Source organism: Chiloscyllium plagiosum, unplaced genomic scaffold (genome assembly GCF_037043375.1).
Source record: "Chiloscyllium plagiosum isolate Xiang-an unplaced genomic scaffold, Cpla_swu_hap1 HiC_scaffold_7, whole genome shotgun sequence".
NCBI classification, from domain to species: domain Eukaryota; kingdom Metazoa; phylum Chordata; class Chondrichthyes; order Orectolobiformes; family Hemiscylliidae; genus Chiloscyllium; species Chiloscyllium plagiosum.
The window spans coordinates 29,625,038-29,652,010 of NW_028270145.1; the positions used below are offsets into that span (position 1 = coordinate 29,625,038).

Below are 26,973 nucleotides of genomic sequence, written 5' to 3' on the forward strand. Positions count from 1 at the left end.
AATTCTGAAAAGCCATTTGATGAGTATTATACAAAACTAAGGCTCTTGACTTTGGGGGTTTTATTGAGAAGAATTAAGGATTGTTTATAACCATTGACTAAATATTAGGAATAGATGGGCCATATTCAGTTTAGCAGGTTCAACTAGTGGGGACTGAAGGCTCAGGACTTGTGCCTCATCTAATTGCAACTTATATAAATGACGCAGTTGAGGGGATGAAGTGTAATGTGTCCAATTTGCTCATGATACAAAGCTAGATATGAATATAAACTATGAGGAGAGAGGCTACAAAGAGATATCAACAGATTAAGTAAGTGCAAAAGAGCATGACAGGTGGAAAATAATCTGTAGGAATGAAAAGATATCAATTTTGGCACTTGTGTCCTTATACATGCATCGCAGAAAGTTAAAATATAGTCCAGCAGACAATTTGGAAAAAGCAAATAAATTGGTGTTTAAAGGTAAAGATGTCTTGCAGCAGTTGTACAAGAACTTAGTAAAACTGCACCTAGAAGTCTGCATACAGTTATGGTCTCCTTACTTAAGGAAAGATGGATATACTTGCCTTACAGGGAGTGCAGCTGGAATGAGAGATTTGACACATGAGGACAGATTGAGTAGGCAAGGTCTTTATTTGCTAGAGTTTAGAAAAATGTGAGGTGATTTCATTAAAACATGTAAATTTTTTAAGAGCTTTGACAAAGTAGAAGCTGGAAGGGTGTTTCTTCTTGATGGGAAGTGTAAAACCATCCATCATGGTTTCAGAATAGGGTGTTGGTCATTGTAGGAATAAGATAAGACATTTTTCCTTCCAAATTTTGTGAATCTTTGAAATTCTCTGTTGCAGAAACTTCGGCGTTCAGTCATCAAATATATTCAAGACAGATTTTTGGAGACTAAAGTATTCAAGGGATACAGTAGGAAAGTGGAGTTTATGTCAGTCTTCATCTTATTGATTGGCAGAACAGTCTTGAAGGACCAATTGTCCAATTCCTCCTATTTCTTATATTCTAAAGAACCAAACCTTAAGGAGTAAATGAAAGTGACAATCCAGCTTTATCATGCTTACACCAGCAGATTAATAACTCATTGCATCTTTTGCACTCATGCCATTTCAGATGTGTATTAATTCAGTTTCCTCACAATGCTGGCCTGCTTTCAATCCAGTCGCTCCGCTATTTCTATTGCTCTCGTTGAAGGCTGCTATTTAAATAGTGAGATGAGCCAAAAGAAAATTAAGTCTATAGAAACAGATCAAAACAAAGGCGAGGATATTAAGTTAATCCCAATTCTTTCTAATGCATGTTAAAGGGATTCTGAGGGCACACAGGGGCCTTTTAATTCTTTGTTTTCTCAAACACATTGTGTGGGGTGGGCCATTAAGGTATAATTAATTACCACCTTCCTGAGCTATAGAATTATCACCAACAGCCATGAAACAAAAGCCTTTCATTGAATAGTTCTCTTGTCAGCCAAAGGAAAGGAACTGTGCTGCATTAATAAGAGAGAAGGCAGAAGACAAGTTTCCCTCATTGAACGATCCCCACCCCGAAGCACCCTGCTCCCATTGTCTTATCATGACACACGCACACGAGAGGTGCCTGCATGCCCTAGTCACTATTGTTTTCTTGCAGGAAGTCTTTGTGCATTTTGATTCTCTCCTCTGAAGTTGCATCATTCTCCAGCTGTGTGCATTTGCTTTCCAGAGTGGCATCAATGACATCTGTACTTTCCTGTGCTTTTAAAATAGTTAAAAACATCCCAAGATAATTCAGATCAGAAACTAGCTCATACCGATCATATAAGCACTGTGGCTGCAAGAGCAGGTCAGAAAAGCTTGACACCATCCAGGACAAATCAACCAGCTTGGTTTGCACCACGTCCAACATATACTCCCTCCATCACTGACACTCGGTAGCGGCAGTCTATACCAGTTACTAGAAATTCTCCAAAGATCCTTAGACAGCATCCTCCAAACCTATGGCCACTTCCATCTAGAAGGACACCACCATTTGCACGTTCCCCTCTTAGCCAGGCACTATCCTGACCTGGAAAAATATTGTCATTCCTTCATTGTTGCTAAGTCAAAATCCTGTGCTCTCCCTAATGGCATTCTGGGTGTACCTACAGCACATGGACTGCAGCAGTTCAAGAAGGCAGCTCAACACTATCTTTTCAATGGCAACGAGGGACATACAATAAATGTGTGGCCCAACTTACGACACCCTCATCCCATCAATGAATAAAAGATAAGGTAGAGCTATAGGAGAAAAATTTCTATCTTTTTAAACAGCATTTTAATAGATGATGACAAAGCACTACACCATCTCAGAGAGCTGAAGACCTCTGGGTCCTAAAGTTTGCTAGTCCAGGTCTACTCCCTGGGGATCCAGTCGGAGAAAGTTAAGTACTTTATTTACTTTTCCTGCAGGGAGAGTTGCGGGCATATAATCAGGTCAAAGGCTAGGGCAGGGAATACTTTCAGAAGACACTCTTTACCTCCACCAGTGACTCCAGTTGGCTCCAGACTGTGGCATTTGGAATCCAGGAGTTGGGACATCATGTTGAGGTTGTACTGGATGTTGGTGAGGCCTCTTCTGGAGTAGTATGTGCAATTCTGGTCACCCTGTTACAGAAAGGATATTGTTAAGCTGGAGAGCGTTCAGAAAAGATTTACCAGGATGTTGCCAGGTATGGAGATTTTGAGTTATAGGGAGAGATTGGATAGGATAAGACCTTTTTCACTGGAGTGAAGGAGGCTGAGGGATGACCTTATAGAGTTTTTATAAAATCATGAGGGGTATAGAATACCAGTATCTGGTCCTAGGGTAGGGGATTTCAAGACCAGGGAGCATACTTTTAAGGAGAGAGAAGAGGTGAGGGACAATGTTTTTACATGGAGAGTGGTTTGTGTGTGGAATGAACTAACAGAGGGAGTGATAGATGCAAGTACAGTTACAACATGTAAAAGACATTTGGAGAATTACATGAATAAGAAAGGTTTGGAGGCATATGGGCTAGGAGCAGGCAGGTGGGACTAGTTTAGTTTGGGATTATGGTCAGCATAGACTGGTTGGACGTAAGGATCTGTTTCTGTACTCTATGACTCTATAACCTGGTGGGCAGGTTGCATGGTTTCCCAGTTGTGAAACTCACCATCTTTTTCACCTGGTGGGAGGGCTGGAGACCAGGAGGGTTGCAGATATTTTTCTAATCAACCTCTTCAGGAACATATGGGACTTGAACCTACCTGAGCAGATGTAGGGATGCTACCACTACACCACAAGAGCCCCACCAGGAGGGTTACAAGTTGAGGCCTTTAAGTGGCCCATTAGTTGACCACTTAAGAGATTTAATCAATGGAAAATTGAGAAGGTTGCTCTTCGACTTTCTTGCCAGAACTTACTTGCTGATGTTGTGAGAAGGGGCAGAACATTTCACCAGGGCTAACTCACCCAGTTATTTCCCCTCATTGTTGCAGCGATCAGAATGGGGTCAGCCAGGTGGATCTCAGAATGCAAGTTTCCTAATTGGACCAGGATAATGGGCCCAATTAGGGGGTTCTGGCTGACAGATATAATTAGGAGTGTCTCACACAGCATCGCCCTTTGATGTGAAGGGCACTACTTGTCACTGGTCACTTGGGTGTTTCTTTTCCTCCTGGTGGTGGAAATTGAATAAAGATTTGTACACCTTGTGTCTTCCACTGTAAAAAAAGAAAAAAATAATTAGGAGTGTTGGGGTTCTACTCACTCTTGGAGCTGGCTCTGTGCTGCCTGTGTCACTGCCTTGTACCATACACATGTAAATAAAGAGTGACTTGGTGACGGGATACCGACCTTCCTGGAGATATTTTGCTTGCCACCTCTAGAGAAGCGAAAAATTGCGCTGTTACCATCATAACAACATAGAAGGAGGACATTAGTGGGTGTGTTATCAAATAGTATTTGATTAGGACAAGTGGCCCCAAACTTGGTAAAAGAGGCCACGTTTTGGGAGCATTCTGATGGTGGAGAGAGAGGCAAAAAGAAGGACATATTTATGGAGAGGATTCTGTAGCTTAGGACCCGGGCAGCTGAAGACAAAGCGCTCCATCGTGGGACAGTAAAAATCTGGAGCGTGCAAGAGGCCAGAATTAAATGAGTGGAGACCTATCAGAAGCCTGAATGAGATTGCAGCAATAGCGTGATGTGGAACAATGGATAGATGCGAAAACAAGGCTGATACATTTTAGGTAGCGACTCTCTCGGACCATAAACCAATGCAGGGCTGATGGATGAACAGGACTCATTGTGAGTTCAGGTGCAAGCAGTAGACTTTTCAGATGAACTAACGAGAGGTACAAGATGGGAGGCTGGTGAGTGGAACGTTCATTCTTCATCTCAATTTCCTGAGTTCTTAGCTGTACACAATCCTGGATACTGTTTGTTCCTGCTTATCATCAAGCCTCAGATACCAAAACTTCAGTTGGTTTCAAGTTACACCTACCTTTCCTACCAAAGCATGGTTTGGCAATTCCATCAAGGTATTGTGTTCAAACATGCTGCTTATTTCATTTATTCTGTGCCATTTTTTTCCAAAATAGTGTACTTTACCTTGTTACTTTACCTTGTATCTCTCTTCCTCCCTCAAATACTCTTGGTATCCTCTTTTCACTTCTATAAAGGGTGCTTAGTATCTGTAATGTGAGGACTATTGTTTATAAATGTAAATTTTGGTGTGTTTTTCTTGCTGATGACATGAGGCCACACATTAATGAAAAATAAGGAGTGGTGATGAATATTGATTTTGGGTTTATATTCCTGTGAAACATTGCATTGTTTCCATACCCAAAGTGGGTGTATTTAGTCAATCAGTGAACATGTAGATAGACTATCAGAGAAAAGCAGTTTTACTGTCTAGTAATTAATGCTCTTTTTATAGAGAAAAGAGAGATGAATTGGATCAGGGCATGATTGAGGGTTATAAAGGGCATTACAGACAGAGATAATTGAAAGCTGTGTGAAACATGATAGTTCCTAAATTGCTGGAAGTACTAAAATGTGATACGAGGGAAGACAATTCATCAAGGACTGATAATAGAAGGTTGGACAGACGTTCTGGAATTTTGCTCAATGATTATTTTGGAAGAGAAAGAGAGACAGAGGCGATTAAACAGGTTTGCTGGAACTCATGATAGGAAGAGGTGCATTTATATGACACCTCTCACAATCTCAAAGTGTTTCATACTGCACTTTTGAAAGCATACCAAAGGATACTTTGGTATCTATGCAATTTGCCCATTGCTCTATTCTTGTCCCATATCTCTCTCCTCCATTTTTTCCCTTTCAGGTAGTTACCCAAATCATTTGAAAGTTTCTATTGAACTGGCTTCCTTCATGGTTTCAAGCCGTGCATGTTTCAGATTGACTTGCAGCATTGAAATGTTTTCCATTTTTGCCCTTTTTTTAGTTTTTTCTTTGAATCACCCTCTGTATCCTCCTGTCTCTGCCCCGTCTGGTACTGAAAACGACTTCTCTTTTCTTGTGCTATCAAACTATTAATCCTTTTGAATTTAAGACTGACTCCTGGGACTTTATCTAAGCTGATTTACTCCAGTGCATTGCTAATTCTATATTCTACAGTCAGTTTGCAGTCTTTGGCATAAGATGCTAAACCAGAATTCTGTTTGGTATCACAGATGGATGTAAATAATTTTTTTAATATGTATTCATTCACGGGATGAGATCAGCATTTATTGCATATGCCTAATTGCCCAGAGGACAGTTAAGAGTCAATCACATTGCTGTGTGTCTGGAGTCACATGTAGGCCAGCTGGCAGTTTCCTTCCCTAAAGAACATGAGGGAACCAGGTGAGTTTTTCCCAACAGTTTGACAATGGTCATAATTAGAATCTTAATTCAGATTTTTATTGAATTCAAATTCCACCATCTGCTCTGGCGGGATTTGAACCTGGGTCCTCAGATGTTACCTGGGTCTCTGGGTTAACAGTCTAGCAATAATATCACCAGACCATTGCCTCCCCTAATAATCGCAGGGAAGGTCTCTCCAGTGTCCTGGCCTACAATATTTCTCCACTAAATTTTTTTTTAAATGCAACAAAACAGAGCCAGATAATCTGGTCATTATCACCATACTTGCATTTTGAGATCCTCATGTGAGCCTTTGGCTGTTGGTTTTCCACAACACAATTCAAAAATACTTAATTGTCTGAAGTACTTGGGGACATCCTAAGGCTATGAAGGGCACGGTACAAATGAAAGTTATTTTAAAATATTTTGAAATGAAAATAATAGTAATCGTTGTCTGCAGTTTGGATATAAGTGTTATGCCTTGTTTCCTTCCATCGGGTGTTTGTGTAATGATGCCCTGTTCACACTGCACACTTACATTGGAAAGTGGCCTCTGACTTGATGAAACAGTCTTGTTTACACAATAGCCAAGAGGTCCATGAAGAAAAAATAGTGGTGGTAGAAACAATCCTTCCTGTTTCCTCTCTGGCTGCACTTCATGTGTATTCAGCGGGGCCTGGATGATGCAGATAGGGAACCGAAGCAAAGCTGGAGGGAATTCTGTGTATGTGCTGACAAGTGAATGGATGTTTTCCAAAGGTTTCTTTGAACTGCACCTGTAGGAGTTGAACCCTAGTTTGCGAAAGGCCTATTAAAGTTGCTGGTGTTGTGATTTTTCGGGATGCAAGCGGATTCACATTCAGCAATTGGTGCTTACAGTCAGGAAATGCCAGTCCTAGGACTCCTGACTGCACAGGATTCTAATTATACAAAGCTACTCAATGCTGCCTGTTCACAGTGCAATAGGGGAAAGTACAAATTAGGTGATGGCTTTGCCTTTATGTCTGTTTGTGCGATCCCAAGGGGAGGTGATGTACAGTGGCAATGTCCCTTGACTGCTGATATGGATCTCTGGGCAAGTAACACAGTTCGGCTGAGAACAGTTCCAAAGAGGGGTCATTGGACTCAAAATGTTGACTCTGTCTTCTCTCTACAGATGCTGCCAGACTTGTTGACTTTCTCCAGCAATTTCTGGTTTTCTTTCAGGTTAATGTTCTGGGAATGTGGGTTCAAAACCTATCCGTTGCAGATGGTGACATGTGAATTCTGTAAAATATCTGGAATTAAAATCTACCCTAATGGTGACCAGCATTTGTTTGAATTATCTTACTGGCTACACAGGTCTCCAAGGCCCATGTACAACAGTGACTTCCAGAGGGGGGAATAACTGGAGCTCCTTAACTTACAGGAAAAATTGGCAACCATCTAACCACTGTCGATTGTCATTAAAAATCTATCTGGTTCACTAATGTCCTTTGGGGAAAAACATCTATTACCCTAACCTGGCCTGGCTTACATGTGACTCCAGCTCCACAGCAATGTGGTTGACATTTATCTGCTTTTTGGGCAATTAGAGATGGACAATATATAGCGTCCATACCCGGAGAACAAATGGGAGAAACTGTAGCTCGCTATTTTACAGAGTTAGAAATATAGGAGTAGGCCGTTCAGTCAGCTTCACTATTCCGGATAAAAAGACCTATAAAAATAGGAACAGGAGTAGCTGCTTAGCTCCTCCAAGCCTGCTCTACCATTCAGTTGGATCATGGCTGTTTTGACATTCCTCACACCCACTAATCGTCCACCTCGATGCCATAATTCTACTCCATCGTCAAATTCCTTGAGGCGATCAGTGGCCAGACACTACCAATCTCTGTGATTAACTTACTTCATGATAAATCTTCCGCAGTTATGTGGTGCAGAGAATGACAAAGATTCCCCACCCTCTGAATAAAGGATTTTCTTCTTACCTCAGTTCTAAATAGCATATCTTTTATTCTGAGATTGTTTCCCCTCATTCTAAACTCCTCTACAGGGAAGCGTCCTTTCAGCGTGTACACTGACAATCCCTTCAAGATTTTTGAGTATAAAGCCATATTCCTGATGAAGGGCTTATGCTCGAAACATCGACTCTCCTGCTGCTCAGATGCTGCCTGACCAGCTGTGCTTTTCCAGCACCAGATGTTTCGACTATAAAGTCATAGGATCTCAACTTCTCTTCGTAAGATACAAGTCATTCTGTTATAGCGCTTGTTTTATCAATACGAAATCGCTGTAACACAATTGATGAATTGGGGAATGTTGTTTCTACAGCCCAACTTCTTAAAGCCTATCTTGACTATAACACGATTACATCGTCAACACTTTAAGTGCTTTTTCTAAAGTGCGATGTTTCTGTCATGTGGGGTAACACAAGAATGCAGTGATCATGTTGTAGAAGAACTGACTGTAGTCCCACCATCCCAGGGAGGATCCAGAAGGTGTAGCGTTTACGTTTTAGGGTTTTAAATGATCAATTCATATTTCTTAATTACCATTGGCGAAAGACTATTTATTTGTAATAAACATGTTTTGTTTTTTAATTATGTACAGAAAACTGGTGAGTGTTTTCTTCTAACCTGTGTTTGTCAGTTGGGTAAATTAGACAACCCTAAATTTTTTAACGTTTCTGATGTCTCCAGGAATAACATGGATGGATTTCCAGTGCACTGCACCATTGAGTCGTGACATCACATTATATTCCATCTTGCGTTCTCTTGTCCATATCTTTACATCATCTTCACAACCAACATATCTATGAAGTTTTGTGTCATCTATAAACTTGGAAATATTACAATTGGTTCCCACTACCAGATATTCCTTAACCACCCTATTCACAGATGTTACTACACACATCTGGAGCAGGTGGGACTTGAACCGGGCCTCCTAGCTCATAGGTAGAGACAATGGCATTGCACCACAAGAACCAATGGCCCCCACTTCCAGTTATTTTAATTAACCTGCTCAGATGTGCTGTGACATGCTCTGGTGCAGGTGGGTCTTGAACGTGGACCTTCTCAGTCAGAGGTAGGGACATAGTCACAGTGCCACAAGAACCTTTGGCCCCCGTTTCCATGCTGTCACAGCATACCTCGAGCATTTGCAACTTGACTCTTGGTCTCCTGGTCCACAGGTAGAGACACTATTACTGCACCACAAGAACCAATGGCCCCCACTTCCAAATCATTGATGTAGGTTGTGGACAGCTGTGGCTGAAGAACATCTTTGTGATATTCCCACTGGTTCCAGCCTGCCAATGCAATGATACTACCCCATAATAACTTGCATCTTGTTGGACATGACAAGTGCCTCATATCATTATGACTTTAGTAGTGTTTATTTTCTACCACTACTAATTGGATAGGCCCTTAGGCTTAGCATAACTATCCTTTGCTATTTATGTTATTATTTAACACTGATGCAATATTTTTGTAGCTATCCACAACCACATCTTTTTAGTACTCAAGCGCCTTCCAAACCCATGACCACTACTATCTAGAAGGACAAGGGCAACAGACGCATGGGAACACCACCACCTAACCCTGTTGCAAGTTCCCCTCTAAACCACTCACTTCAAATTATATCATTGTTCCCTCAATTTGGCTGGGTCAAAATCCTGGAACTCCTATCCTAGTGGCCTGTGAGACTACATACAGTATATGGACTCTCGAAGTTCAAGAAAGTGGCTCACCACTACCTTCTCAAGGGTAGCCAGGGACAGGCAATAAATGCTGGCTCAACTAGCGACACTCATATCTCACGACTGAATAAAATAAAATTCAAGAATTTAGCCCCATTGTGATAGTGGTAGTATCCTTAATGGTGAATCAATAGGCCATGCATCAAGTCTCACCTGTTCCAGAGGTGTGCCCTGACATCTCTGAAAAGGTTGATTAGAAAATATCCAGGCTGGCAGCATGTTATCTGAACCGCAAGCCTCTGATGGTTGGTGCCAAAGCATACGAGAACATCCTTTGCTGGGTTAATAGTCATTTCCTCTGATTAAATACTGGGATTACCAAACTTTTGCTTGCATTCCCCCCTCCAAACTACATTAATTCCCAGTCAAGCAGCATTTTGCTTTCAAAACCCTTGTCCTTGTTTCCAAACCGCACACATGCCTCAGCCCTTTCTAGTTCTGTAATTTCCCCCAGCTCCACAAAATATCTGTTGTCCTCCAATTGTAGCCTTTTCAGCATCCTGGATCAATCAATAATCATTATGCTTTCAGTTTGTGCACCTTAAACTCCAGAACTTCCTCCCTCCACCTCACCATCTCTCTACCTCGCATTCCTCCTTTGAAACATACCTTAAAATCTACTTGGTTTTACTAATGCCTAACTTTTTGGCAAAAATCATTGGTTATTGAGCTGATATCTCCTTAGGTGGCTTTGTACATTTCAAATAAGAATATTTCCTGAAATGGAAAATGTGTATGGTCTTTCTTGAGACTGATCTGCTTTGTGTTTCCATCATTTTTTTTGTTTTATTTTCAGATTTGGCTTAATGGGAGTATTCTTGTAAATCCAGTAAGCAAATGGGAGCATGTGTTGTTGACTCACTTACTATTTCATTGTTTTGGCTTCTGTTTGTACTTTGGATAAGTAATGAAATCGTATTCCAAGTCAAATTTAACTAATTTAATTCAATATTGTTGCATAAGTGAAAATATATTAAGAAAATGGATTGGTAAATTATCCCAAAGGAATAACAGCTAGACAGTTGGGTGTGATGTTAAGGATAGATAAGCAAATTCTCTCTTCAGTGGACTGGATGCAAATGCGCTAACAATAGTAATAGCAGATGTCTTTGGCAGATATTGACCTTCTCGCTTTTCACTTCTTATTCCCAAGCTTTGAATCTGGATTTAGAAAGGATTTAATTTTCATGATCTTGTAATAGGTAAGTGTCAGAGGCTCCCTCTTAAAGCAATTAGTGCTAGGCTCAACACATTTTTTTTAGGCTGGATGAATGTCAGGGTGCAGAGGGAAAATGAAGATTGCATTTACATTAGAATTGTGGAATATTTGCAGCACAGAAGAAGGAATATAAGTAGGTTGAGTGAGTGGACAAAAACTTGACAGATTGAGTGTAATGTCAGAGAATGTTAAGTCATACGTTTTGGTCAGAAAAATCAAAAGGGAGGTTGTTATTTAAATGGAAAGAGATTCCAAGTGTGGTGCAGAGGAATCTGGGTATTTTTGTGCCTAAACCATCAAATATTAATAGGCTTGTTCAGCAAAAAATTAAGTAAGCAAATTTAATTTTAGCCTTTATTGCTAGGGGTTTGCAGTTTAAAAATAGGGAGACCTTCTTGCAACTGTGCAGAGGTCAGTGAGGCCACACCTGCAGTAATGCATGCAATTTTTGTCCTCACATTTTATATAGGGTGTATTGGCATTGGAGTCAGTTCAAAGCAGATTCACTGAGTTATAGAGAGAGGTTGGACAAGTTAGGACTTCTTTTCTTTAGAGTTTAGGAGACTGAGGAGGGATGTTATGGAAATGTATAAGATCATGAGAGGCATGGATAGGGTAAATGCACTCAGTCTTTTTCCCAGGGTTGGGAAATCAAAAACTAGAGGGCATCAGTTTAAGGTTAGAAGGGAAAGAATAAAAGGGAACCTGAGGGGCAACTATTTTACACAGAGGGTGGTGTGCATATGGAATGAGCTGTGAGTAGAACTGGTTGAGGCAGGTACATTAACAACATCTAAAAGGCATTTGGACAAATATATGAATAGGTAAGATTTAGAAAGATATGGGTCAACTGCAGGGAAATGGGGTTAGCATGGATGGACATTTTGGTCAGCATGAACCAGTTTGAGCCAAAGGGCCTGTCTCCGTGTTGTAGGACTCTATGACTAGGTGGATTCCTGGGATGAAGGAGTTGACTTATTCATTAGAGTTTAGAAGACTGGGGAGTGATCTTATTGAAATATGCACAATTCTGAAGGGATTTGATGAGATAGATGTTGAGTGGGGGAGTTTTGAACTAGGGGACATGGTGACTAAATAAGAGAACACTCATCTAAAACTTGAGGTATAAAATAAATTTTTTGTTCTGAGGATATTGAATGTCTGGTATTCTTCACCACAGAGAGTTGTAATGATTAGATCACTGAGAGTGTTTAAGGATGAGGAAGATATATCTTTGAAATGTTGAGTAGTTGATATCTCTGAGGAGTTACATGAAAGAGTTGAACCGTAGGACAGATTAGATGTGATCTTATAGAATGGCAGGGCATACTTGACGAGTTAAATGGCCTACGTTTGCTCCAATTTCCAGTGTCCTTATTTGGCACATTGTGTCCATGTTGGCTGTCTGAAGGAGCAGTTCACCTGTAGCCACACCCCGTTTAATGTAGTAGATGGGCTCCTGTCTTTTCGAACCATAATCCAATTTCCTGTTTAATGCCCCGATCAAACTCCGTCGATTGGACTCAATATTGGAATAAGGCAGTAGGTAAGAATTGCACTTGTTACAGTCCACTGGATTTTTACCTCAGTTGAGCTCAGATGGTAGGTGGACAGGTATGCAATTTCTCTCTGTGGGAATCAGTGCTGGTGAGCCACCACATTCTCCACACTGAGCCATTTTCAATGACAGCAGGCAGCCGGTTCAGGATGATTATTTCCAATTAGGATGCCTGTGAAGGCCCCATTCAGGTACTGCCTGGGATTTGTGATCGGGAGCTCATTCGCTATTCCCGAATGGACGGTGTGCCTTCTCCCGGATCTTTAATTGCCTGCACTTAATTGAAATCCCGGTGGGGTAGCTAAAGCACTTGGGAATAAGGTCCAGAAAGTCGTCCACATCTTTCATTTCCAGATCATGTTTGAAAATTCAACCACGACCTGACATGACTTTGAGAAGAGTAAAATATCCACACCGTTTTTGAATTGTGATCACTGTCGTAAGTACGAAATGTGGCTGTCAATTTGCAAACAGCATGCTTACTGAAACAGCAATTTGATAATCCAGTTTTTTTTAGTTAATTTGATTACGGCATAGATATTGGCCAGAAGTATGTGGCAAACCCCCTACTTTAACGTTGTCCAACAGGACTTTGTACATTCACCTGACAGTAGAGAAGAGGCCTTGATGTAATGTCTTATCTGAAAGAAAATATCTCCATTTTTGGCACACGCCTTTCGTCTTGCGCTGGACTATTAGCCTAGATTTGTTTTGTTTCATTCAGAATTTTAGAGTTTCTAGTCAAAAGTCCTCCCTTTGCCTCCAATATGCATCAGGCGCAAGGGTAGGCCATTCAGCCCCTTAAGCCTCCTCTATCATTCAATTAGATCATGACAAATCTGATTGCAACCTCGATTCCATATTCCTTCCAATTTCTGTTAACCTTTAACTCCCCCTTGCGTAACGAGAAGCTATCTCAGCCTTAAAAATATTCAGACTCTGCACCCACCCCTTTTTCAGTAAGAGAGTTCCAAATACACTCAACCCTCTGAAGAGAAAGATTTTGCCTCATCTCTGTTTAGAATGGGTGACCCCTGATTTTTAAACAATGGCTCCCAGTTCCAGATTCTCTCGTAAGAAGAAACATTCTCTCCATATCAACCCTGTCAAGACCCTTCAGGATTTTATATGATTCAACCATTCCTGAAGAAGGGCTTATGCCCGAAACGTCGATTCTCCTGTTCCCTGGATGCTGCCTGACCTGCTGCGCTTTTCCAGCAACACATTTTCAGCTATGATTCAATCAAGTCAACTCTTAACCTTCTAAACTCCAGCAGATACAAATCTGGCTTATTCGACCTTCCCTCATAAAATAACCCTCTAGTTATGTATTGTCTTAAATAAAATATCCAGACTATTCACAGTACTTCAGATGTGGTCTCACTAGTACCCTGTATAACTAAAGCATTATCTCCTACTTTGTATTCAATTCCCTACACAATAGATGATAACGTTCTATTAGCTTTCCTAATTATTAGCTGTACCTGCAAGTAATTTATATTAACCTCTTGTGATTCATGCACAAGGACACCATGAACCCTTTGCATCTCAGAGATCTGCAATCTCTCACCATCCAACAATGTTTTTTATTTTTCCTGCCAAAACGGACAATTTTATGTTTTTAACATTATATGACATTTTAACAATCTTTAACCACTCACTTAACTTGTGTCTTTTTATATCCTCCTTGTATCCTCTGCAGAACTTAGTTTCTTACCAATCTTTGTGTTGTTGGCAAATTTGGTAACCACATCTTCTGTTCCTTCATCTAAGTCATTCATACACATTGTAATCAATTGAAATCCCAGCACTAATCCTCATGCCACTGATATTTTTATTCAGACATTTTGCATAATTGTGGAGTTGGATCACATCCAATCAACATTTTTGTGATAGATAATAAATAAAAGTATTCAAACAAATGTTATCTCCCTTACAATTTTTCTCATGGGTCGTTGCATCAATTCTTGAGTCTCCATAACAATCTTAGATTAACATAACCTCACAATGCCGGGAATAATTAGCAGATGTCAATGGCAGCCACGTAATGCAGTATATTAACAGAGGTGAACTGCTAGAGGAAAGAATCCTTAAAATAGATACATTTTCACAAGAATTAATTTTAACTTCTGCCAGCATAACCAAAAAATGGAATTGTGCGATAACTCGATTAACTGTTTAATAACTGGCATGGCTTGGTGACATACAATATCCCTGTGAAGTGCCTTAGAACATGTTTACTAAACTATGAACAGTTGATTAGGTTAGATTAGATTCCCTACAGTGTGGAAACAGGCCCTTCGGCCCAACCAGTCCACACCAACCCTCTGAAGAGTAACCCACCCAGACCCATTCCCCTCTGACTAATGCACTTAACACTATGGACAATTTAACATGTCCAATTCATTCAACCTGCACATCTTTGGACTGTGAGAGGAAACCGGAGCACCCGGTGGGTGGCACAGTGGTTAGCACTGCTGCCTCACAGCGCCAGAGACCCGGGTTCAATTCCCGCTTCAGGCAACTGACTGTGTGGAGTTTGCACATTCTCCCCATGTCTGCATGGGTTTCCTCACACAGTCCAAAAATGTGCAGTTTAGGTGAATTGGCCATGCTAAATTACCGTAGTGTTAGGTGAAGGGGTAAATGTAGGAGAATGGGTCTGGGTGGGTTGCGCTTAGGCGGGTCGGTGTGTACTCGTTGGGCCGAAGGGCCTGTTTCCACACTAAGTAATCTAATCTAATTTAACTGTTTAATAAAAATGGCTCAGTAGGAAGGCACAGTGGCCCAGTCCCAGTTTGAATTCCAGCCTCTGGCGACTGTCTGCCTGGAGTTTGCATATTCTCCCCGTGTCTGTGTGGGTTTCCTCCGGGTGCTTCGGTTTCCGCCCACAGTCCAAAGATGTGCAGGTTGAGTGAATTGGCCATGCTAAATTGTCCATAGTGTTAGGTGCATTAGTCAGAGGGGAATGGGTCTGGGTGGGTTACTCTTCAGAGGGTTGGTGTGGACTGGTTGGACCAAAGGGTCTGTTTCCACACTGTAGAGAATCTAATCTAATCTAATCAACTGTTCTTAGTTTAGTAAACATGTTCTAAGGCACTTCACAGGGATATTGTATGTCACCAAGCCATGCCAGATAGCCAAAGGATTGGTTGAATTGGTAGGTTTCTTAAAAGAGGGAAGTTGAAGGGAAATTCAGCAATTAGACTATTTGGTAACTGAAGATTTGGCCACACTAGAATGATTAAAATTGGCTGTACTCAAAATGTCAGCATTAGATGAGCATGGCTAACTCAGAGGGTTGCAGGGTTAGAGAAAATTACAGAAAGAGGGAGGGGCAAGGCTATGGAGGGGTATGAGGACAAAGGTGAGAATTTTAAAATGAAGGTATTGGCTCCCAGATCAGCAATGTAGCCTAGCAAACACAAGCATGATAGGACAATATGATTTAGTGCAAGCTAGGGCACAGGCAACAGAGCTCAACTTAACAAAGCTTGGAATGTGGGAGAACAACAAACAGTGCATTGGAACAATCAAGTCTAGAAGTTACAAAGAGATTAGTATGGATTTCGGCTGCAGAGGAACTGAGACGGAGGGGTGGGGGTATAATTGAGTGATGTTACAAGGGTAAAAATATTTATTCTTAATGATGGCATTAAAAAATACTGAATCAAAACCAAAGCTACATCAAACTGACTTCTCAGGGCTGTAATTTTGCATTAGCTTTTAAACTGCTTGAGGTTGGCTGTTGCAGTTGGGATTTGCGTTGAAACTGTTGATCAGATTACTGCTTTGTGTTTGTCTCCCAAGAGTCCCTCTGATCTTCTGTGCAACAGGAAAGAAATGCTGACATTCTGTGCTGAGAGGTGTGAAGAAGGTTTATGTTGCGGCTTCTCCTACATTGCTCTGTGTTCCACTTCATAGTTCAGAAGAGAGAGCCTCCCCAAATGGAGTGTGTGGAGATGAAATGCGGCTGTTCATAACGGCTCTGGGAGGGGTTGTGGGGATAGGGGGGGAGGGGAGAAGGGAATGAGGTTGTGGGAGTGGTGGTGGATGCTGTTATCCCCTTGTGATAATGAGGCAGTGGTTCTCTCTGATCCTGAAAGAATTTCACAGTGTGCAAAGACATAAAGTCATAGACGAGCTGTTTGAAGTTGAGATTCTGAAGAGATGAAAATAGCCATTGAAAAGTTGCCAAAGGGTTGGCCCTGCTGTGAGAGCAATGGTGAGAGATGACCCCTGACCTGTAACTCCACCCCGATGGCCAAAAGACAACAGAGGTCATGGCATGCTTCCAACACTGGAGTGTAACCCTGATGAGTTGTGCCAAAAGAAATGGAAGCGGAATATAATTGACTGATTTCCTCTGCTGAGTACCTGATCTCCAGGATATCGCCTACAATTCCTGGCTGGAAATAGGACTCTGGGGACCCTGGTTTCTTATCGGCCTGCAACAGTCAGACAGGGCCAGGCAGCTCACTTGAGATATTTTGACAGAAATGCAGTCAAGGGCAATGTGCAGGTACCGAAAGGTCCTGACACTTTACACAAATGCAGCTTCCTGCCCTGCTCCCCAAGGAGACTTGACGGCTTTTTTTTTCAATAAAAGAAATTCTTTTAACGTCGGATACCTTTCAGCCAGCTCAGACGACTGTGAATGACAAAAGCAATCTGTTCATCAACGTCAGCTGTCTCAAATCCTTGTAAACCTTACAATATTAAAAAAAAAAGCACTGTGCCTTTTGGAGAACAAATCCAAAGTAAACAAATCCATTTAAGTTGACGTGCAGAGTCTAAACAATTTTAGCAAATTCTGTCTCGTCTGTGCCTTAAGAAGGCTCAACTTTATATGAATATCAATATTATATCACGCAGTCTGATACTGTTTATTGCCCTGTCGCTTAAGTGAAAAATCAAGCATGGCCACGAAGTTAGAACTGTCGCATTTTAAAAAGCATTTATTTTGAAAACAAATCAAGTGCTTAAAAGGTGACGTGGCACTCTAGTGTAGTAATGTGATTTAGTTGTGCAATGGAGAGCTGAATTATAATAAACCTCGACGCTGGAGCAGACTCTGAGGAGCAAGTATAATCGGATGCCATGATATGGCACCAAACTGTCACATATCTGTGCCAGGATGTCACATACCTACACCGGGGCAGCTGTAGGCTACTTGGCGCCGATGAATGACCATTAATTGATCAATGCCACCTCTGGTATTTCTCCACGAAACACACTAGTGACTGTATTCTGGACAGCCTGTGAAGTGTGCCCTGTTCAAGCAGCTACCAATTCTCCAAAACCCCGCTCTGGTTTCACATTGCTGGGATCTGTTAGCTTGGCCTTGGTGAAATGTTGCACGTTCCTTAACCTGCATCATTGTTTCCCAGGAGTGTTACTCGGATCGGAGAACAGTAGGCTCTCTGTTTGGCCAGCAGATCTCGGAGGGAGGTCTTTGTCACATGTTAACACAGAAAGACTCACCTTGAGCCAGTTAAGGGCTATTAAATCAGCTTTGGGCAACCCAGTCATACAAAGGCAAAGCTCAGGCTAACTTTACAACAGGAGGTCTCTTCCATGTCCAGCTCATCACAAGCATTTATCTCCTGTAATTGCTGATGAGTTGAGTTCATGTTTACTTCATGCTGACCTGCATTTCCCACATGCGAAGAAAATTAGAGACAATAAAACAGCTTCCATTTGTGCAGTGCCTGAACAATATCAGGGTGACCCAAAACACTTTGCTAATAAAGTACTTTGGAAGTGTAATCGTCCTTGTAATATAGTAGAAATGGTAACCAATTTTTATACTGCACAATCCACAGTAAGGTAATTACAAGATTTGTTTTACTGCATTTAACTTTGTTCAACTATATATCCTTGAGGACAACAAACAATGACACTCAAGCTTATGAGCCTTTATGACAAATAGTTGCAATTCATAGTCCCACTTAAAGTAATCCATTGTCACTTGGAGTTGCCAGTCAAATTGTGCAGACATCCAATTGTGTTAATGGAACCCATGCAGAACTAATTCAGTATTAGTAGTCTTCAGGCTTCTGTCAACGCACAGAGCTAAATACCAAGTAATGTTTTTTCACATTCCAGGTTTTATTTTACTAAGGTTTGATGCACAAGATATTTAAAGGCCTTGGACAGTTATGCTTTTGATGAGTTAATTTTCCCCTTCAGATCCTTCAGATACTTTTGACTGTCAGTTGACAGTCCAATGGGCTTGATGGCTCATGGGGTTTTGCACTTTCTGCATGTGTTCATATCTACTTTTCACAATTCCAGTAGTCATGTGATCATATGCAAAGGGGTATCTTAACTCTCAAAAAAGGGTACTTTTTAGGGACTTAGTGGTTTAGCACTGCTGCCTCACAGTACCTGGGATCGACTCCAGCCTCAGGCAGCTGTCGGTGTGGAGTTTGTGCATTCTCTTAGTGTGTGCGTTAGTATCCTTTAGGTTCTCCAGTTTTCTCCCTCAATCCAGTGATGTGCAGGTGAGGTGGATTGGCCATGCTAAATTGCCCATAGTGTCCAGGATGTGCAGGCTAGGTGGATTAGCCATGGTAAATGCAGGGTTACAAGGGCAGGATGGGGGGGGGGGTCTGGGCAGGATGCTGTTTGGAGAGTCGGTATGGACTCGATGGGCCAAAAGGCCTGCATCCACACTGTAGGTGGTTTACGATTCTATGGTATTTGTCTATCAAAAAAAAGTCCATGAAGTTCAGACCTGCTCCTACCTGGTTGACTCTGCATATGTAAATGGTTCAGAGATCTGTATTACCAAACATTGACATGAATGGATGTAGGTACTCCTTATATCTATCTGCTTTCAGCAGATACACACGAAACTTGTGATGCACCCAAATTCCCATTATTGCAAAAATCGGAAGTGAAGTATCCCAGGACAAAATAGTGATTTCTGGGCTTGTCCATCATTTCGCAGTAATGGCGAGACTCTCTGTTTCATATATCCAGGCATATGTGTTAAAAGTTTTGGAGTAAGTTTTAAAATATCTCATTTAGCAGCAAGAATGTTACCCGCTGAGCTCTGGATGAGGTTAACAAGGTAATTATGTACAATTTCTGCTGTGGACCCATTTTTGCCATCAATATCATAGCTCATTGTGCCTCTGCTGTTTGGCTGATGGAAGGTATTGGTAGATATTTAGGGACAGTGTGCACCACAGGGTGTTTTTGACCTGATGGCTTCTGATTGATATGTAATGCTCAGAGGAATCAAACCTCTAAATATCTCCTCCTCTTAGACTGGAGAATCATTAAAGATGAGTTTTAAGCAAACCACTGTGTTTCTGCTTATTTAAACAGCTGATGCATTGTCAATAAACATTTTTTCTTCGATGTGAGTCATGCCTAGAAATTTGAGTTACGAGCATGAGTTTGTCTTAAGAGCTGAGGTCGAAATGTTTGACTGTTTCCTGGTGTTTTACGACATGTTAGCCTTAGCTGTTATCTCAAAAGCACAAATGGCAGTGTGCTTGTTTTGTTTTATATGGAACATTGAAACCTTGTTTGCTAGGAAGATTTACAGAGCCATAGCTGTTCATGATATGTGTACTCAGGAAAAAGTAAGAGTACACAACAGTTTTTTATTTGTCTGGGCTTTGTATGTCCTGTTGCAAGTAAAGCCTTGATATGTGTAGTAGAAAATTATGTTTTGTTTAGTTTGAATGTGATCCTGTCATATTCAGTGGGTTAGTTGTCAAGGAAAAGAGATTTTTGTTCTCAAACATTTTGTTTGAAACAAGAACTATCAGCATCCTGTTGAGATTTCCCTTTTTAACAGACTGTCCTCCAAAGTCCACAATATTCATTGTCACTGATTCAGCAGTGGTTCTATTTGTAAGAGAGTATCCGGGCAATTTGTGAGATCAGTAGAGAACAAGAAGGGGATGTTGGTTGAAAATGTAATTTCTTTTTAACAGCTTGATGGTGTGCCAAACAGGATACAGCAATTTTATTTTTATTAAACTTCACAATAAAAAAAATAGAATTTCAGACACATGAGTGAGTGAGCTGAATTTCCTAATTGTGCATTAATTGAGGTCACATCATCTGGTTGAATTATTCACACTTTCAGTCATTTGACCAGTGGCTTCATAGGGCACCACATTGGCAGTACATTCTATGTTGTGAGGTGCAATTGCTGTTGGGATTCACAACTTATGAGGCTAGTTGTTTGTTGACTTGCCTGAACAACATCCCCTGAAAGTGGGGAATGGAAGCCAACAGTGAAATTTTGTTATGTGAGTTTCACGGTCCACTGGAAAATTACTGTAAGGCTATAGTCTTTATCATTGTACTAATGTTAGAGTGATGTAATTATCTTTGAGTTATGAACGACCATGTTTTCTGTTTCTCTCTCAATGGTAACTGTGACAACGTTGTTTTCACATGGTGCCTTTAACATTAGAAAAAAAAGTCTCAAGGTGCTTTGTGGGTGTGATACAAAACAAAATATGATACAGAGCCAAATGAAATAAAATTCAATGCAAAGAACCAGAAAATTGGGTTAAAAAGGTAGGACTGTATTAGAGGATTAGATAACTAAGTGAACTTCACAAACGTTAAAATGGTTAGAGAAATGGCCTTTTGTTTGGAGGTAATGCTACAGCAAGCACAATCTTTGTATGATGTATCCAAGAGTTTGACATTGATACAGACATGTAAGCCTTTTATTCTTAAGTTGACCAGTAGATATAACAATTAAAAATGAAGAACTGAAGGAGTTAATATTGCTATTACAATAATTTGTGCTGCATTGCTCTGTATGGTGTGATACTGAATCACAGAAAGAGCTACTAAATGCCGCATAGTAACATTTGACTAATTTCATGTGGTCTCTGGGTACATTGTACATGATGACTTGCCATAGTAATGTGACTCTGCAGTAAGCATTTCTGTTTAGAGGGCTAAGCCATTAAAAGTTCCTTGACTTGAGAGTCCATGCTACAAATTTAAACTGAGAAATGGACATCCTGAGACACATTGTTCAATCCTCCTCCCTGCAGGCAAATATTCAGTTGGATTTATGGTGTTTGCTTCAATTATCTTTCCCATTATTTTTCATGATCTTTTAAACAAAGAAAAAAAAATTAATTTTTTCAAATCTTGCCTTGATTTCCTAATTTGTATCTGCTGACTGTCAATGCTACAGGAAACAACTACCCTGATCAACTCTTGTCACTTCCATTTAAAGTCTGCCAACATCAAGAAGGTCAGCTAGAAGTATTTTCAGAAGAGAACTGACTCAACTTCCTTAACGTTTATTCAGATCCCTGGTAACTATGAGTCATTAATGGATACTCCCTTCCCATAAGTATGAATCAAAGACAATGTCATCTTGTTCCCTTCCCAGCATTTGACCCTATTTGGTGGGTTGGGAAGTGAGAGGTGAGTAAAGTACATGTGGTTTGGACACTCAAACACTTTAATGCTTGGCATCTCAACTTCATGTATGAATTTGCTCTGCTGCCCAATAGGAGTGAACCATAACTTGCCCTGAGGTGTTGTATAAATTGAAACATGGATTCCATATGGTCTGTAATCACAGTTGCCCAGTAGTAATGACCAACTAGAAAGTATACAGTACCTTAAAATAATCAAGTGTTGCAAGGTGTGTTAATAAAGAGTTATCAAACAAAAGTTTACATCAAACCACGTAAGAAGGTACTAAGACAGTTGATAGAAAAACTTAGGTAAAGAAATGGGGTTTCAAGGAGTGAAGTGCTGAAGAAAAGAGAAAAAGTGTGCTGAGTTTTAGAGATGGGATTCCAATGCATGGGAACTATGTCTGGCTGTCTATGAAGGATGATTGAAATCTGGGTGGGTTAAAGGACAGAATTAAAGGAAGTCAGAATTCTCAGAGATTCATCCAATCAGGTGCAATTTTAGAAGGACTGTGCAAAGCTCTTCATTCTGAAAGTTTGACTGAGATTGGTGACGTACACTGTCTTGCTGTCCTGGCCCTGCATTCTCTCTCCCTCTCCTCCGCAATCACTATCAGACACCATTATTTGGATTAATCATTGTAGCTTTTGATCCAGTTGCTGTGTTTTGTGACCAACTTCTGAGTTTTGCACTCCATCGGGGAAGATGCCTCTCCAATGCTTATTACTCCGCTGGATGCACCTTAATTAGGTAGGCAGTGGTGAGATGATACAGTCAGTTGGAATATTATGCTCTCACCTCTGCAGCCTGTGTTTCAATAGTGTAACAGTAATTAGATCAAAATCTCTGCACTCTTCTGACTCCTGTGTAACATATGAGATAGGTTTAGTCTTGATTAAAATCTAGGTGGCAGAGGTGAAAACACAATGTTCAAACTGATTATCGTGTTAGCACCTCTGTGAATGCATCATTTCCCCAGTAAATGAAGGACGAGTCCAGATCGTGCGCACAAATCCAGGAGCGGTCCTTGATGCCAGGAAATGCTTTCTATTTTGGATTTTTAGCAGGTCAAAGTGCAGATCATCTTTTTTGAGGTGGCATCATGGAGCAGCAGAGGTCTTGTCTAAAGTAAAGTTGATTGGCTAAGTCCCCTTTCAGGCACATCTGAAGACCCCATTGCTATAAGTAACTAGAATTCATTTGAACTCGCTGTTTACATTACATAACCATCCACCACTGAGGATTTGTGCTAGAATTATTTTGCTACAGAGTGGAAGCAAAAAGTAATATTGGTAAATTGGTGTACATCCTGTTGTATATCCTGTCTTATTATATTTTCAACTCTTTGGCTTTAATTGTATTTTCTCATCCTTCCTTTCAAATCCCTTCAAAATCACAGTCCTCCTGATCTCTGTAACATCTCACAGCTCTGAAAGTCTCCATGACATATGCTCTTGTACATCCGTTATTTTAGTTGCTCCATCACTGGAGGTTGTACTTTGTGACCTAGGCCCAAAACTCAAAAGTTCTTTGCCTACCCCCTTCCTGCATCTCTATCTCTCACACCGTCTTTAAGATGCTGTTGAAAAATCTGTTTTTTTGACCAAGCATTTGGTCATCTGCAGTATCTCCTACAGTACCTACTGTAAAAGTGTGTTGGGACATTATATACACTTTTTTAAAAGCAGTATAAACACAAGGTAGTTTTCTGGTAATGCTTGTCACTATTCACCAGTATTTAAAAATCCAGTTATCTGGTGACCAACCTGAGGTTATTGGCAGCTATTAGGGGAAATCATTTTTAGTGTTTTTGAAAGTAAGCACATCAGCCCGACTTGTATTTAAAGTTATAGTTTTATGAGTATTCTTGCAGTAGATGCTGGAATCGATTTGGATCTCTGTCTTTACTCTTGAATGTTTTTCTTCTTCCAAATGCACAAATACTGTTTTGTGTAGATCAGTGCTCAACAGTTTATCTTTGCAATTAGTATCTGCAAATCAAGTTTGGCTCTCCGCCAGTCAGAAAAGCATTTGCGTTCTCTATTTTTATCCCTGGCGGCTATCTTTTAAAACCAGCAAAACTGTCAATAACTTCCAATAAACTCCTCTTTATAAAATCCTGCTGTGTATACGCTTTCATTTGACAGGGAACACTAAGGCTGCAGTCTTCATTATTGTACCAGTGATGTAATTGATTTTCACCCTGAATTATCTTCTTTCTTTTGTGAGTAGAAGCCTTCTTACTACTGATCCCTTTGGAAGCATTCAGGCAATGGGAAAAGCCATGCTATGATTTATCTAGAACTGTGTTTGACATGTGTATAAACTGCTAAGCTACCTTTTTCTACTGTTCATGAGTAGATGTGTTTGTTGAAAATGAGGAGCAGATGATTTTCTTTTGATAATGCTGTGATTGACTAGAGAAAGCATAGGGAGTACAGACTTGACTACAATCAGAATCTCATTCAGGCTCATATAACTGAAATTAATGTCCCTGAGATATATAAAAGGTGGAGAAAGCACCTCCTGTCTGTCCATTGACTGTTCTTTGACTGTTCATCAAAGGTTCCGGAGACCAAATATATTCATTATTTCCCGTGCAATGTTTCCCAGCTGTTGGGATGTTCATGCGCTGTCATTCTTGAGTAGCTATAGTTTAATATTGGAGGGGTCAAAACCTGTCACAGGGACTCTGTACTTCTCACCTTCGATTTTTGATTCGGGATGAAGAAAAAAAATTCTCGGCCTCAAAGCATTCTTAAATGCTTTTCAATCAATTAAATACTTTTGCAAGTGTTTTCTGTTACACTGGAAACAAGGCAAGGAACTTGCTAACAGCCAGCAACACCAAACAGCAATACAGTAAAGACTAGATTACCTCTTCTAGTGATGTTTAAGGATAAATATTAGCCAGGGCATTGAAGGTAATGCAACTGTTCTGTACGTAGTACTTTGGGATCTTTCATGCTCACTTGAAGGGCTGAACTGGCCTGGGTTCAATATTTTACACAAAAGACAGCCCACTGACAGAACAGTACTTCTTCTGTGCTGCACTGAAATGTCAGTCTTGTTTATGTGCACAACCTGAACTGTGCAACCAAATCTATGTTCTCAGTATAAATTTTATTTTGAAAAACAGCAGGTCAAGACTCTACCCATGAAGTCCCTTAAAGTTCTGACAGCTGACTGTAGATCTCGTGAAAGTTCTGCATTCATCCAATGTATTTATTTTGTTTCAGAAGGGGGAGCAGAACTGTAATCTAGCAGGAGATGATAAAAAGGAGTACCTGACCTATGAGATTCCCCTCAATGACTCGGGATCTGCTGGACTGGGCATTAGTCTAAAAGGAAATAAGTCCAAAGACACTGGGGCTGACCTTGGCATATTCATCAAGGCTATTCTTCATGGAGGGGCAGCTTTCAAGGTAACTCTTTTGGAGAGAACTGAATTATGGCGAAGAAGAGAGATTGTAGAAATTGTGCTAATGTGCTTTTAAGGCATAGAAAGTATCAATTGCAGAACATTTCCTCATGAGTTTCTAATGGTAGAGGGAGACCATTAGAGGATCTGTCAGACTTTGAGTCATAGAGCTTGTAAGCTGGTGGCTGAGAGATAAATGGGAGGGGGTTGGGGCTGGGGGGAAGGTAGCTGAGGGTGCAATAGGTAGGTTAAGGTGGGGATAATGGTGATAGGCTGGAGAGAAGGGTGGAATGGATAGGTGGGAATGAAGGTGGACAGGTCAAGAGGGCAGTGCCGAGTTGAAAGGTTGGATCTGAGATAAGGTGGAGGAGGGGAAATGAGCAAACTGGTGAAATCCACATTAATCCCGTGTGGCTGGAGGGACAGGCATAGCTGGGGCCCATGCGGGTGCCTGTGGCTACCCCTTTGGTCTGGAGGAAATGGGGAGGATTCAAAGGAGAAATCATTGTTCAGCCTAACAAATGAGTCAGGAGGAGAAAGTGAGGTCTGCAGATGCTGGAGATCAGAGATGGAAATGTGTTGCTGGAAAAGCGCAGCAGGTCAGGCAGCATCTAGGGAACAGGAGAATCGACGTTTCGGGCATTAGCCCTTCTTCAGGGCTAATGCCCGAAACGTCGATTCTCCTGTTCCCTAGATGCTGCCTGACCTGCTGCGCTTTTCCAGCAACACATTTCCATAACAAATGAGTCAGTCAGTGGAAGGGTACTGGTGGGGATGCCATGAGAGGAAGAAGTGGAGGGCTTGGAGGCCTTCGTCATGGCAGATAGAGGTGTGTAGGGATTGGATGCCCATGGTGAAGATGAGGCTTTGGGGGCCGGGGAAATGAAAGTCATGGAGGAGGTGGAGGGCGTGGGTGGTGTCCTGAATGTATTTGTCTAAACCCTACTTATTCATGTACCCATCTAGATGCCTTTTAAATGTTGTAATTGTACCAGCCTCCACCACTTCCTCTGACAGCTCATTCCATGCATGCACCACCCTCTGTGTGAAAACATTGCCCCTTAGATTCCTTTTAAATCTTTCCCCTTTCATCTTAAACCTTAAACTCCTCTATCCTGGGGGAAAAAGGCCGTGGCGATTCAGCCTATCCATGCTGCTCATGATTTTATAAATTTCTGTAAAGTCACGCCTCAGTCTCTGATGGTCCAAGGAAAATAACCCCATCCTATTCAGCCTCTCTCTATTGCTCAAGTCCTCCAGCCCCGACAACGTCCTTGTAAATCTTTTCTGAACCCTTTCAAGTTTAATGACATCTTTCCTATAGCAGGGAGACCAGAATTGAATGCAGTGTTACAAAAGTGGCCTAACCAATGTCCTGTACCGTCTCAACATGATATGCAACTCAACTCGATGCACTGACTAATAAAGCCAAGTATACCAAACATCTCCTTCACTAACTACCCTGTCAACCTGTGATTCTACTTTCAAGGAACTATGAACCTGCACCCCAAGGTCTCCTTGTTCTGCAACACTTCATATTTATCTAAATTAAATCCATCTGCCACTCCTCAGCCCATCTGATCAAGGTTCCGTTATACTCTGAGATAACCTTCTTTGCTGTCCATTTTGCCATCAATTTTGGCATGATCTGCAAACTTATCTTATCTCCTATATTCACATCCAAATCACTCACATAAATGACAAAAAAAAAACAGAGTGACTGTGAACAGTCCAGTAGTCTTCCCTCTGAGCTCTGGAGCCTCT

At 41.0% G+C, this 26,973-nt stretch overlaps 1 protein-coding gene across 2 annotated transcripts in view; it reads left to right on the forward strand.

Moving 5' to 3' along the window:
• LOC122551426 (partitioning defective 3 homolog B-like) overlaps positions 1-26,973 on the forward strand; it is a 1,013,066-nt gene that overhangs the window by 526,582 nt on the left and 459,511 nt on the right. For both annotated transcript variants that reach the window (XM_043693310.2, XM_043693308.2), the window contains exon 11: positions 25,028-25,213. In XM_043693310.2, the coding sequence (XP_043549245.2) occupies positions 25,028-25,213 (186 nt within the window). The remainder of the gene's footprint in view (positions 1-25,027; positions 25,214-26,973) is intronic.